Raw genomic sequence first — 14789 nt, 5'->3', positions numbered from 1 at the left:
TGGTTCCCTGAAGATTTTAATTATAGCATTTAGTTCAATTTGATTTAACTTTTTTTTATTTTATCAAATCTGAACTTGTTCAATTATTTATCAAAATAGTGACTAGAAATTCTCTGCCCTCCAATAGAAAATTTTGATAATGGGAATCCAGGGAAAACAGGCTTATTGTGTAGGATTTAGTTGTATAGTCATTTGTGTTAGTCTGGGTTTTCCAGAGGAACAGAACCCATAAAATATGTAAACATAGAAAGAGGTTTAGTATAAGAAATTGACTCACGTGATTATGGAGACTGAGCAGTCCCAAGATCTGCAGTTGACTAGCTGGAGACCCAGAAGAGTCAATGGCGTGGTTCTAAAGTAAATGGCGTGGTTCTGAATCTAAAGACCTCAGAACTAGGAGAGCCAATGGTATAAGTTCCAGTTTGAAAGCAGGCAGGCTGGATACCTAAAAAGAGTCAGTGTTTCAGTTCAAGTCCAAAGGTAGGAAAAAACCATTGTCCCAGCCGAAGGCAGTCAGGCAGTCAGGCAGTCTATTCAGGTCTTCAATTGATTAGACGAGGCCCACCCACGTTAGGGAAGGCGGTCTGATTTACTCAGTCTACCAGTGCAAACATCAATCTCCTCCAGAAGCACCTTCACAAACACATCCACAATAATGTTTGACCGAATGTTAGGGCACCACCTTGTGGTCCAGGCAAGTGGACACATAAATTAACTGTCACGTCACTTTATTAAGAACCATCCATTCATCACTTCGGGAATAGTAAACCTGCATGTTTACTTCCGGCATTTCTCACGTATCAGTAGCTCTTCTGCAAGACTTTTCCCACTTCACTGGGATTTTCGTACAACTGGATGATCTATCTAGCCTTTTGAACAAAAGAATATGAGAAATGAGATATCGAATCAGTCCTGGGATCTAAGAAGGCAGGTACCAAGGGGTGTATTTATTTAATCAGTCTGCAAACAGCACCCCTTCCTCTCGTAACTCAGTGATCCCCAGGGCTTCCCCCTCTGCAGTCTGTGGTCACTCCTCCTGAGGAGGTAAGCACAGTGCTCTGGCCCTGCCCCCTGGAGCCCACCCCATTTACTGGAAAGGCCTGTTCCTGAGAAGTTAAATAGTAATTCGACAATTAAATTACAGCATAAAACAATGTCAGGAGACAGCACGAGTAATTGTTATTGTAATCAGATATTTGAGTTAAAGAATAGTTAGCTGATTTCTGACCCTTCCTCTTTTACCAAGTGAGTACAGCGAGATCTTGAGAGATAAGGTGACTTGTTCAAAGTCATGCCACTAATTAAGGAAGTTCAGAGAAAAGAGAAATTGAGAGTGATATTTTAATAGACCTCATGGAGGCTGTGCCCGAAGCTGGCCCACCCGCCCGCCTTCCCTTTCTCGTGGGCTGCACGTCTGCTTTTTCTCATTTTAAGCTGACCGTGGACTTCGCCCAAAGATAGCCACACACAGATTCCCAGCCCCAAGGAGAAAGATCTGATTAGCCGTGGCTAGCCTCTGGGTTGGGTCCATTTTTATTAGTTGTGCACCCTAGGTCCATTCAGCTGTGGCCAGTCACACAGTCAAAAGGAGTGTCCTGCTTTACGTGTCACCGTCCCTTAACCGTGACATCTCAAAGATAGGGATGTATTGCTGCAGAGAGAAAATCGTGAGCACTTCTAGTACAGGCAGAGATGCACACTACATGTTTCAGAAGTCAAGCATACACTAACTAGAGCAGCCTTTCTGTATAAAGGGATACAAGGCCTCAGTTACAATGCAGAACTGTACATTTTAGGTTTTAGCCTATAGATACTAGAGAGACAATGCAATAGTTTATTTCGCAAACATTGTATTTATTATCTAAAAGTAACTTGCAAGATATGGGAAAATGGTATCTAAATTATATCACCTTAGACCAGTGATTCTCAACGACTGGCAATTTTGTCCCCCAAGGGACATTTGGCAATGTCTGGAGACATTTTTGTTCATCACACTGGGAGGGACTGCTACTGGTGTCTGGTGCACAGAGGTCAGGGTTGCTGCTAACCATGCTACAGTGCACAGAAGCCACAACAAAGCACCGTCTGGTCCAAAATGTCAATAGTTGTGAGGTTGAAAAATCCTGTATTAAACCCACGGCGGAACCTTGCAGCCGTTGGCAACAGTGACAGCATCTCAGTGGAAGCATACGTTGCCCTGAGCTGAGAGGCAGGATAAAAACTTCGATTTAACGAAGAACTTGAGCGAGAGAAAGAACTATTCCCCTAAAATATTCAACTGATTCTAATGTATACATATATATTTCCTTTAGAGTAAACGGGGTATTTTTTCTTTTTACTTTTGAGAAAGTGATCTGTTACTTTGCTACAGCTTAATACAGCCTTCACTGTCATTCCAAAATGTTATTTCTTGTAATAGTTTTAGATGATACCTCAACTGTGCGAACATCGTTTAAAGCAAGCAGCTGCTCCAAGCAGCACTTTGTTCCTCAGTAGGCATTACTCAGTTCCCATGTGCTTGGAAAAATTCTACTTGTAGTAGAAGACACTGACCAATATCTTCTGTTTTAAGCAAACTTTAGTTTTGTTAAATTATAAAGAACTAAGGTAAAACAACGTAGTCCGTGAACACGGGAACAAAACTCAAGAGATCATTATAATGGTGAAATACAGCATTTTCTAGTGATTACACTCATGTTTCTTTGTGCTGCTTTAGCAAATCATTTAATGAGTCATGGAACTTTTCTCTTTAAAGATTGCAAAAGTGAGACAAAGAACTTCTGCACGTACCCCCCCCACGATCCCCAATTGTTAACGTATTTCGCTACACTTGTTTTTGTCTTTCTGTTCTTCTGTCTTTGTGTATGTGTACATATATGTATTAATATATACACCTTCTTACATACATCATTGCAATGAATCATTTGAGAGATGCAGGAATCATGCCCTTTTACCCTGAGTACTTCAGAATAACAGCGTAATACTATGATCTAATCTACAGTTCTCATTAAAATTTTTCAATTGTTCCAGTTGTATCGTTTATAGCATTTTGTTGATCTGGTCCAAGATCCAAGCCAGATCCCACTTTGCAGTTAGTTTTCATTTCTCTTTTAATCCACGATGATTCCTCAGCCTTTCTTTGTGTCGGCCTTTCATAGCATTGACGTGTTTTAAGGTCACAGGCCATTTGTATTGTAGAGTACCCTTCGATTCGGATTTGCGTGATGTTTCTGCATATTAGATCCAGGCTATTCGTCTGGGCAGAAGCAATGCTGCTCGCTTCCCGTGCAGCGTATCAAGAAGCGCAGGACGTCATTTTGTTTGATTATTGATGATGTTAACTTTGGTTGAGGATTGTGTTTAAGGTGAAACGTTTATTAAGCTTAAAAATATTTATGGCTCTATAGCTTCTTCCTTTGTCTCTTCCTTAAGAACCGCTTCAGGTAGAAATCTCAGGGCAGAGATACGTAGCTTTCATCAGAATGGCTACTATGCGCTAAGCACGCCGTACGTGATCTCTCTTAATTCTCACAGCAGTTCATTCATTAGCATCTACTGGGTGTCATAAAAGAAGCAATCCTTGGCCTCAAAGAAGTCACATCCTGTCAGGGAAACAGTCACAACGCATGGTGGTCAGCAGAGAGTGGCATGCACAGGGCACTGTGGGGGATTTCAGCAGGGGCACCCGACTCAGCCTGAGGGCCCCATCAAGGGTGGCTTCCTAGAGCCCACGAAGCTTGAACCAAATTTTGAAGATGATTAGGAGCTAGGGAGAGCCAAGGAGGGATCATCACAGGCCAAAGGGGCAAAGCATGAGAATTTGAGAGAATGTGGGGCATGGCTTGTTCTGGGAGACAATACGGTTTTAGGATGGGCTCAGCCTATGGCACACATGGGGAGCCCCAGGAGGGTATACTGAAAAGACAGGCCTGTCCAGAGCAGTGAGACCTCTGTGCGTTGAGGAGGTTGGAGTCTATCCTGAAACTCTGTGAGCGGCCAGTGAGAATTTTGGGGGCATGGGAAGAAGGTCACTCATTCGTTAAACAGATATTCAGGAACATTTATTGTGTACCCAGCCTTGTTTTAGAGGCTGAGAATGTAGCGGTGAACAAGAGAAATAAGTCTTTTGCTCTTATGGAGATTACACTCTTAAATTGTACTTTAAAAGATCATGCTATCAATAAGGTGAAGACTACATTAGAGGCACAGAGACTAGTTAAAAAGCAATTAGATAACTGTGGTTATCCCCACTTTATATAGATTTTTTTTAATTGCTTCTATCCTAATGTCACAAAATTGAGACTAGAAGTAGTGTCCTAGATAAATATCATTTATGCCAATTAAACTACGAATTTGAGTTATCTGCTACACTATGTATGCAGTTTAAGATCATTCAGGGTTTTTTTTTTTCATGTTAAGGATCTGACAGCCCCTGGTTATTTCTTAGAGACGTTGATCCTTAAAAGGAATCTAACGGATTTCCCAGGACTTGGACATGTTACTTGGTTCTTCCTCTTTTCTTCCTGTCTGTGATGTATAATTAATCATAGATTACTTCATTTTGTTTCATTTCATTTACAACATTTATGAGCTTCACTTTGTCAGAATGAAATGCTTGTCCCCTCCTTTCCTTTCCAAAGTGGCATAATTAGTGTTAGCATCTTTTTTAACAGGCTACATAAGTTTAGTGGCTGGATTAAATCAAGTCATTAACATAATGTGCTACCCAGTTTGCCCCTATCTCTCTTCGTTTCCAGGACATCAAAGTGCCACAGTACCAGTGTAATTGGGCCTTGCTGGCCTGTCAGGTTCTGTCAGCCTGATGGCTGCTGCTTTTACTGAAAGGCTTCTAGGCATGATAATTAATGGGGGCGGGGGGGAGAGGGGGCGCATGGTGGCGAGAAATGTAAAACTTTGGACATTTCTCTATGAATATTTTATTAATTTGAATAATCAGAAGTTAACAGTATCAATTTGATGTATAATACATTGATTAAAAGCCTTGTTTTAGGTCCTCAAAATAGACATCAAAACTGAAAATTTGCATCTGTCACGGCATTAAAAAAATTAACAATCTTTCTTTCACATTATTTCTAATGTTACCATTTAAGTAAGGCAGCTTTCCATGTTCACAACTAAATGTACTGCCATCCACTTGGATTTCTTAAAGTGTGCCCACAAGCGAGGATGGGAAATCAGGCTGGATCAGAGCAGTGGGCTCTTCTGTGCAGTACGTGTTTACAGCTTTCTCTTTTTCCGTTTCTACTAAGAGCAGTTTTGTCAGAACAGCCATGTTCAGTTGGACTAAATTGCAGTTCCCCTTGGACAGCGGGGTTTCTGGAACAGTATGAACTGGCACTTCCAGGTGGCTGCAACAGGGACGTTCAGCAAAATATGCTTTAAGGCTTCGAAAGGCAAAATGCATAAAGCAATACGCTACTTTCAGAATCCACGTATTAAAAAATATTAAATCACTTCACAATCAAATATGATCTATCAGTGGGTAAAATAAGCCCCTCCCGATGTTTACATATCTTAAGCTAGATAGGATGGGTTTCAAAATATATTTCAAGTAAATGTTGAATTACTCTTCTGATACTAATTGCTTCAAAAATTATTTTTTTTATGTTTTGCAACTTTTTATCTTTTACTGAGTTATCTTGGACTTCTTTCCATAGCAGTATGCTCTATTTCTTTTAACATATATGTAATATTCCATTGTATCGCTATACTGTATTTATTTAAATAAGCTCCTTTTGATGGACCATTAGGATTCTACCTGTTGAGGGGAATACAAACATTTCTAGTTAATATGTTTTTTATAACAATGTATGAAAATTCCTGTTTCCTCACATCCCACCTTTTGACAAACTAATGGGTAGGAAATTATGCCTCACTGATAATTCCATTTAAAAAGAAGCAGACAAAAAAGTACATTCATACAGATATATTTTTTTATATGAGCATACAGACATAACATTTAGGTTTATGTAAGCAAAGAGTATGTCTGCAAGTATATAATCCAAACGCTGTTAGCATCGACTATGTCTGGGACATGGATCAGGGCAGGGGCCAGCAAACTATGGCCTTGTGCCAAATCCAGCCCTCTGCCTATTTTTGTAAATAAAGTTTTATTGGAGCAAAGCCACACTCATCATGTACGTATTATCTATGGCTGCTCTTACTCTACAGGAGCAGAGTTCAGTATTTGCAACAGGAAGCATATACCTGCGATATGAAAGATGTTTATTCTCTGGCCCTTTAATCTGCCCACCCCGGAGTTAGGGAATGGAGGAAACAAAGCACTTTTACATTTACTTTTTGAGATTGATATTGTTGGATTATTCTCAATAATGAGTGTAGATTGCTTCTAAAAAGGAAATAATTTGTTAGCCTATTTTGTAGTAAAATGTTAAATGATAACCAAAGAACAGTTTAACAAGCATATTTAAAGAAAGGGTCGACAAACATAGTCTGAATCTTTCTTGGTTCCAAGCAGTGGTTCTTGAAGTGTGGTCCCCAGACCAGGTCATGAGCACCACCCGAGAACTGATGAGAGCTCCAGATTCTGGGCCCCACCCCACAGCCTAATGAATCGGAAGCTCTGAGGCCGCCCCGTGCTCGGTGTGTTATTAGGCCTTCCAGGTCCTTCTGAGTATAACGCTTGTGAACCACAGCATTAGAGAAATGCGCTACTTCTCCCCGTGGCTGTGCATTAAAATCACCTGGGCAGCATTTGTAAATGCCGAGGTCCAGGCTCCACCCAGGTCAGTTAAATTAGAATTTTGTTTAAAGCTCCCCTGGTGATGCTAACGTGCAGCCAAAATGAAGAACCACTCTACTATGACATCTGTTTTCAATGATGGTGAAAGTGGACGAGCTTAGCGAAATCAACTGAAATTGAGGGTAATTTAAAAACTTCTTTCCTTCCTTCACATTATACTGCCATGTAAGCCATAGTCAGTGATGGAAATGTGTCACACCCCTCAGGTGTATTAGAACAGGAAAAGCTATTCCAGCCATCACGTTAGAACATGTGGTGACAAGCTGCTGTGATTCGCTGACTCTCACGGATGCAGTGGTCCACATGGTGGGTAAGGGAGACAGTGATGCTCCTCTGAAAACAAGCATTCAACCCCAGCACCATCTTGATCTCCGATACTGAAGTTTTCAGTATTATGTTATTTGTTTCAATATAGTGCCTTTTACAGAACTTATGAGTAAAGATAGGTTACTGCCACTGATGAAAACTGGGTTTGTTTTGTTGAGTTTCGTTTGTAAAAAAAAAAAAAAATTATGACCTTGACAGTTTGAGTTTCTGTTTGCTCTTATTTCTTCCAAAGAGCTGCTATTAGTAGTAGTAGTAGTAGTAGTAGTAGTAGTAGTAGTAGTAGTAGTATTTATTTTAAAAGACTTTCAGTAAAAACTTGTATGAAAAGTGAGTATGATTCCTAATATGGGGAAGCTTTGGAGTCTAGTGTGAAGGTCCGGGGGACTGTTTCTGAGTCTTTGATTCGATTCCGCCCACCCCGGCCTGAAATGAAGAAGGAAAGTCATAAGAATCACCATGAGTCATTATATATCCCTACCCTACTTATGTATGGCTCTGTCAATACCACTGGCATTTGATTTTTTGAACCAACTATTTTGAGCTTAGGAGTTACCCCTATTAAAATTTTGTTCTCAAAGAGCATAGACATAGATCGTCACCTTCCATTTCCATTTCGGGTCTATTGTTTTGTGATTAAGTACCCAAGTTCTACATACTGTGGCTCTTGTAGATAGACTTTATTTGGATTTATTAACACACACACACATTTCTATAGTGATAAAAAATAATACTCATGTAAATTTATGTGGGAATAATGATAATCCTGTGAAGTCACCCAACTTTTCTTCTCCTAAGAGAAAAAGTTGCACAAGAAAACACAAAAGGATGTTCAATGTAACATTGTCTGTAATAGCAAAAAAAATCATAACTTAATTCTTCATCAGTAGAGAAATAAATAAACTATAGATTATATATGAAATATAAATGAAATTCTATATAACAGTTAATATGAATGAACTAGATTTTAATTAAAAACATGAATAAATCTCAAAACATGGTATTAAGTAGAAAAACAAAAATTGCCGAATGATTACTAGAGGATGATACCACTAATATAAAATCTAAAAACAATACTATAGATCATTTACGGGTATATACACAAGTAGTAGAAAACATAAAAGCATGTTTGGGGATGCGACACACCAGCTTCAGGACAGTGGTTCCCTCTGGGGAAATAAAGAAGGAGGGGAAGGAATTGAGGAGTGAGGGCTTTACCTAGATCTGAAATATTTTATTTCATCAACAATAACAACAAAATGACTTTTATCAGATACAGCAAAATGGCCACATCTGTTTAAGATGTTGAGTACTCGAATATGCCAAATTATTTTCTATACCTCATAATTTAAAAAGTCAAAGAACTATTAATTCATCGTAGGAATTTAGAATAAAATAAAACTCCCATGTAATCTCACCATAGTTAGATCTAAATATAACTGGCCGAAACAAGTTTGCAAAACCTTTATCATAGGCCATTCTCAGTTAAGCAACACTGTTTAAGGGCCGTCAAGTTGAATTAGTTCTTAGAAGCCTAACAACCCAACTCCAGTGTGACTGCTGTGACGGTTGAAACCAGAGGAAGAATTCAGCATGATCCTCTGAAGTAAAACATAAAAAATTTAAGCATGCCAATAAGAGCCCAATACTATAGAAAAAATATGGCCCAAAATGTGAATTAGCATCAGTCAGGGAGCAATAGTGGAGCTGAGCCAAGATCACGAGAACTCTAACTTTTTTTCTCTGAGAATAATACAAGCTGTCATCACATTTCTAGATCATTCGATCACATAGTGTGTAGTTCCATCTATACAGACAACTAAAAATAAGTTGCATGCCGTTCTTATTTGAGTGATTTCTATTACTTCTGTTCATCACAATCAAAATTTTAAAATGCTGCTTTTACATGCCGACGTTGACATCTTGCTAACTAGGAAAGCTGATAGGGCAATTGGTGAACAAGACAAAAAAAGTCCTGAGAAGTAGCATCATACCTGGTCACAAAAGTTCACACACGCAGAAAAGAACAAAACGAGAAAAGCCCGTATCTGAAGGATGCTGATGCCCCATAGGGTCATGACCCGTCGCCTTGCGCTGGGAATTCCGGAGTCGTTGTCACGCGTCTGTCTGAGAAGCCTTTGCTGCAGTCTCTGTCATCTGAATCAGGGTATCGTTTTCACTTCCAATTCTTCTCTTTGAACTTTATTTTTCATTTTTTTATTATGAAAATTTTCAGACATGCAGAAAAGTCGAAATAATAGTACCCTACTCGCTAGATTCTGTTTTCGAGAGTCTTATTCAATTATAATCTAGAAACACAAGATTGCTATGTGTTTTCCACCGTTAATAATCACCAACGTCTCAAAACATGGCAGACAGGATAAATATTTGTTAAAGGAGAAAACACTAATGACTGCAGCTTCACATATTTCTGGCAATATATAATAAAGATATTCTGAATATGTAGAAGATACTCAGCTTCCATTGACTCTGTATTATTAAGTATTTATTGAGAGCCTACTATGCGCCAGGTCCTGGGAGGGTGTTCAGTAACAGAAGGTGACTAAGATACGGTCCAGGCCTCCAAGAGCTCAGTCTGCAGAGAGAGTCAGACACATGAACAAGTCCATGCAGTATGTTTGTGACGGAAAAGTGCAGTGAGGGCCCAGAGGGGCCACCAACTCGCTCTTGGAGATCGGGAATGCTCTCGTGAGAGGAGAGGATGTGTGGCCCAGGGCATCCCATAAGCGGGATTCCGCCTGACAGAGAAGAACATTTCCGACGCAAAAGCCGAGCAGTGTGAACAACATACCACACGTCTGGGCAAACTACTAGATTGTAGGGTAACAGAAAGGGTGTCAAGCAGAGGTGATGTGTGATGTGTTTTTAGACGGAGAGAACTCTGCCACAAGAATAGTTGGGGCTGCAGGCAAGGGGTTGGGGGCAGGAGTGCCTCACCCCTCGGTCAGCCGCGAAAGTAGACCCACGCCTTTCTGAGTGTACACTGCCGACCACACCACGGATGCCCTGAGCACGATCACCATCGCGCTGTCACTGAGCTGATAGCCTCATCCTGTCCATCTGTCTGCTGACAGTTCTGCCAACCACTAATCTTTTACGATTCCTTCTTTTTTCTCTCTCCTTATTCTATCAAACTTCGACTTTCTAGTAATAAGAAGCTGCTGTATTGGTGCCTCCCTCAGATCGGATGAGAACCTAAAGAAGTTTGTCTAGAAATAAAACTGAGACAAGAAATATCTCGTTCTGTCTCTATATGTCCAATAGCTGACACAAGGTTTAAATATCACGTTTTCAATAATTCAATGAATCATCGAGATATTTAAGAACTAAAATGAACGGGAATGGGTGAGCTATGGCATGTGGTAGGTGTAAAAATGGAGGTGGCAAGAAGGGCTCCAGAATCTCCTGTCTGTAGGTGACCAGCTCGACGGTGACCTCAGCACCTGAGACAGGAGATGTCAGGATGGAGGAGCCTGCGGGAGAGCTGGGAGGAGAGACAGGAAGTTCGTTTCTGACACTAAGTTGGAGTTGTCTGTTACACAGCTGATGTGCTGCTTAACCTTCAAAATCTCCACATATAATCTAGTTGAACTTTTGTTTTACAGGGGCATGAAGACAACCAGAATCATTCCAATGTGAAAAAATAAGTTGGCTAAGCCCCGTTGGCCAAAATTTGTAATGTTTGGAAAATTCTTTATTCAGAGCACAATTCTCTAGATATAGACTACTTGGAACTTATCCCTTTTGGATTTATTTTAAGTTGATTCATGTAGCATCAAAGGAACTAAGAAATGATAACTAATAACTTTTGTCAGTAATATTAGTCAGAGAATTAAAAAGGACATATGATAGAGATAATGAGGCTAAGGGAGGAATTAAAAAACAAAACAAAACAGGACCAGAGAGAAGATAGGCATCTTGAAAAGAATTTTAAAGCTCTTGTATTTATTTGGATAATACAGTGGGTTTTCTCAGTTCTGATTTTGGTGGGTTGATTGGTTTATTTGTTTGTTTGGCGGCCATCCAAGTTTCCACTTTCACTTGGAATTATATTCTTGTGTATCCTATTATTTGACAGCTTAAATTTATTCTTATAATAATGCAAGCTTTCATATGGAGGTTGTGCAGTTAATATATTAATAAAATAACCACTTAAATAAATTTGATTCCTCTGCTATTTAAAAGTTCATTTGTCTCTTCATTGGGTTCCGTGATAAACAGTTTTAAATTCCTATCTTCACGTTGTAGTAGAAATAACCATGTATACCTCTTTTGCTTTTTTTATAGCTATTTTTTAAAATTATTTTGTGCAGAAGCAAGGTTTCATAAGACGTAATGACAATTCTAAGTCTGTCAAATTACAAGTTATGTAAATGGTTTCACTGTGCATTGTGCTGCGTTTGAACCAGAATTATAAAATGTATATGTGTGTGGTATTTTAACAACCACAGTATATTTTAAGGAAAAAAATAATATGATCTAAAATATTTTCTTTACCACATTAGTCTTCAGTGAGCAGAGAAGGGCTTTTCTGAAGTGAGATTAGACAATGGAGCCAACTTCATTTTTTATGCACGTGAACGGAGAGGGCTTGAGGTTATTAGTTGAAACCGAGTAACCTTTCCAGGCTTTCATCTCTTTCTTTTCAAATTTGAATATGAAAAGCATATTCAAGTCAAAGACCATCACTTTAATGACATTTGGCAGTCATTTGATTTATTAGGTTTTAGAAAAAATTTTCCTTTAAATATTTCATCATACTATGCTAATCCTAGTAATATTGCCAGCTGCAGCCTTGTACCTGTATTAGTGAAGACAGAATGGTGTGGAATTTTCTCTGTCATCCTAGTAAAATTTCCATGAATCTACTGAATAATAAAATAACCTTATTGAAATATTCAGATTTGGGTTTTTAGTTAAAGTGTCTTAGAATACATAATAAAAGAAAATGTCTTTTGAAAGAAGGGGGTAAAATTACTTCATCAAATATTGAGGGGGTTTGACAGCAATGGAAATTGTTCTTTATGGGGATATTTTTACAATAGGATATTTATGCTTTTCAATTTGATTAATTATATTATATGCCTTGAAATATCTAAGGAATCGTTATGGTAAATTTATACTGATTTATATTTAACAATGAATTTCTAAAAGTTGGTCATATAAACAGGTCTTATTTTCAGGGTTTTCTAATTATTTGAAGTTACATAATTTACAGTAGCATACCTTTGAATTTAATAAAGGAGAATAAAGAACAAATTGAAAATTGTAAAAACAAACATTTAACTGTTATCTTGGTGTGATCTAATTTTTTTTTTATTATGATGACATTGGTTAATAGTAGGGGGAAGGGGAGAGGTAGATGTGATCTAATTTTTAAGTCATAGTATATTACTCGTTTTAAATCATTACTCAAGGAAACATATGTGACCCCCATAATAAAATAATGTCTGTGACACCAATATCTGTTAAAAAAGAAATGAAGTGAAAATTACGTGATCAAACAAATACATATTTTGGTTGTTACTTCTGTAAAAATAATATTAAAATAAATTGCAAGAAAATGTGTTCAATTAGATTAAAATTTTGTTTCTTTGAAAACGCTGCTTATTGAATGAAATATGTCATGGCAGAATATATAAGAAAATGAATTATAGTTTCTGCTAGTTAATATGGATTCATATAGCTGCATATGTTATTATAAGAGCCATAAACTATTCAACAGGCTTTGATCTCTGAATAACTGAAACTTTCTCAGGTACTGTAGATTAAATAATAGTAGCGATAAACACGTACTTCATTACAGAGTTTGAAACAAGGCCAACTGATACTTGTCATTCTGAAAGCAATCAGAGATGAAGATCTCATAATCTTCACTCCTGATAGACTACTAGTGGAGTATTTATAGCCTCGAATGTAAATCAGGAGACTACCGCCATGACACTGTCAACTTCAAACCCTGGGGCTTTAGAATCTCATTCCCTCTCTCTCCGTCATGAATAATCTGTCATGTGTAACTAAACAGTGGTGTACAGTGTGTTCCGAAAAAGAAACCCATTGGCCTTCATGTTTTATTTAAAATCGATAGCGAAAAAGAGTAAAGGGTTTTCTGTTCATTTGTTTTAATTGTTTCTTTGTTGTTTTTTTTTTTTTTGCTCTTTAAACAGACATCAGAAAAAATTCGAATTGAGATCATAGCTCTAAGCCTCAATGATTCTCGAGTGACTGCCGATGACACCATCCAGCGGCTGTTTGTGGAATGCCGATTCTACAGCCTGCCTGCCGAGGAGACTCCTGTGTCACTCCCCAAACCCAAGGGTGGGCAGTGGGTCTACTACAACTATAGCTATGGTATGTGTGGTCCATTATTTTTGTTTTTGTCTTTCTTGTCTATGAAAGAAGCCGAAGGAACAAGGAAAAGAGTATAATTCTCTATCCATATAAAATCACGGAAGTCTTGTCAGAATAGGTTAATAAAAGTCAGATCTGTAGCATGAGGATTAAGGAATTAAAGTAGGACTGAAGAAAAGTTTGAAGTAATACTAAAGTTAGGAGAAAACAAAAACAATGGAAAAGCAATGTTTCTCGATGTTCCTGCTACATCATGGTGTTATTCAAAAAATGCCACCAAGGTCTACCATTGAATTTAATCAAAAAATATATTTGAAGGGGAAAAATGTAGTAGTTTTTTAGTCATATGATTTGAATGATTCAGTGGCCTAATTTTTTTCAACATTTTGATTAATGGAATCAGATAGATATTTTTACGATGTATGTTTATTTATCTCTCTCAGTGTCTAGATGTTCAGCATTTTAATTGAGTGACATAAGTTCTTATAATACCTTTTCATCGTGACCAGTGGTCCCCAACCTTTGTGGCACCAGGGACCGGTGCTCCCCTGAGAATCTAATGCCTGATGATCTGAGGTGGAGCTGAGGCGGTGATGCTAGCACTGGAGAGTGGCTGCAGATACAGATGGGGAGCTTTGCTCACTGGCCCACTGCTCACGTCCTGCTGTGCGGCCCAGTTCCTAACAGGCCACGGACTTGTACCGGTCCACGGTCCCAGGGTTAGGGACCCTTGATTTAGTCCACATATCTATTTTTAGCAGCAGGCAGGTTTTCTCTTAATTTAAGGTTTTACCTATCAGTTGGTTGGTATGTGAGCCTACTGTACCAGTACAGACCCAATAGACAACCTGTAAATTGCAAGGGAATCTCCTTGAATCTTTGGTAAATAAGTAACTATCTCATCAAATTACTGCAATGATTTACCATTCACTTGTTACTTGATATAAAAGATCAGTACAATGTGTCCTTACGTCTTCTAAATCTTATCAAATGTTCGTGAAAGTAATTTTATTTCCAAATGAGTTTTTAATTCATGCGGAACATCTGGAGGACAGTTTAGGACGTGCCATCTCCTGTTTGAACGCCATACCAGTGGACAGGTTAACTGAGCCTCGTGATGCTTTGCCCTACATCATAACTTGAATCTGTTCTAAAGGACGTTGTATGCTGAGGCCTAAATTAGCTACATAAAATGAGAGGCATAGACTAGTAATCCCTAGGATTATTCACTCTTTATTAAGAGATGTTAATACCAGTTTCACCTATACACAAAAAAAATATATTTATCTTTGGACTACTAACACTGGGG

At 38.4% G+C, this 14789-nt stretch overlaps 1 protein-coding gene across 2 annotated transcripts in view; it reads left to right on the top strand.

Annotated features, from left to right (window-relative positions):
- Positions 1-14789, top strand: part of RPGRIP1L (RPGRIP1 like) — an 84949-nt gene that overhangs the window by 54078 nt on the left and 16082 nt on the right. For both annotated transcript variants that reach the window (XM_039880886.1, XM_039880885.1), the window contains one exon: positions 13297-13480. In XM_039880886.1, coding sequence (XP_039736820.1) covers positions 13297-13480 — 184 coding nt within the window. The remainder of the gene's footprint in view (positions 1-13296; positions 13481-14789) is intronic.

Source organism: Pteropus medius, unplaced genomic scaffold (assembly GCF_902729225.1).
Source record: "Pteropus medius unplaced genomic scaffold, Ma_sr-lr_union100, whole genome shotgun sequence".
In the NCBI taxonomy this organism is placed as follows: domain Eukaryota; kingdom Metazoa; phylum Chordata; class Mammalia; order Chiroptera; family Pteropodidae; genus Pteropus; species Pteropus medius.
The sequence above is the reverse complement of the archived record's forward strand: the minus strand, read 5'-3'. Positions and strand labels throughout refer to the sequence as shown.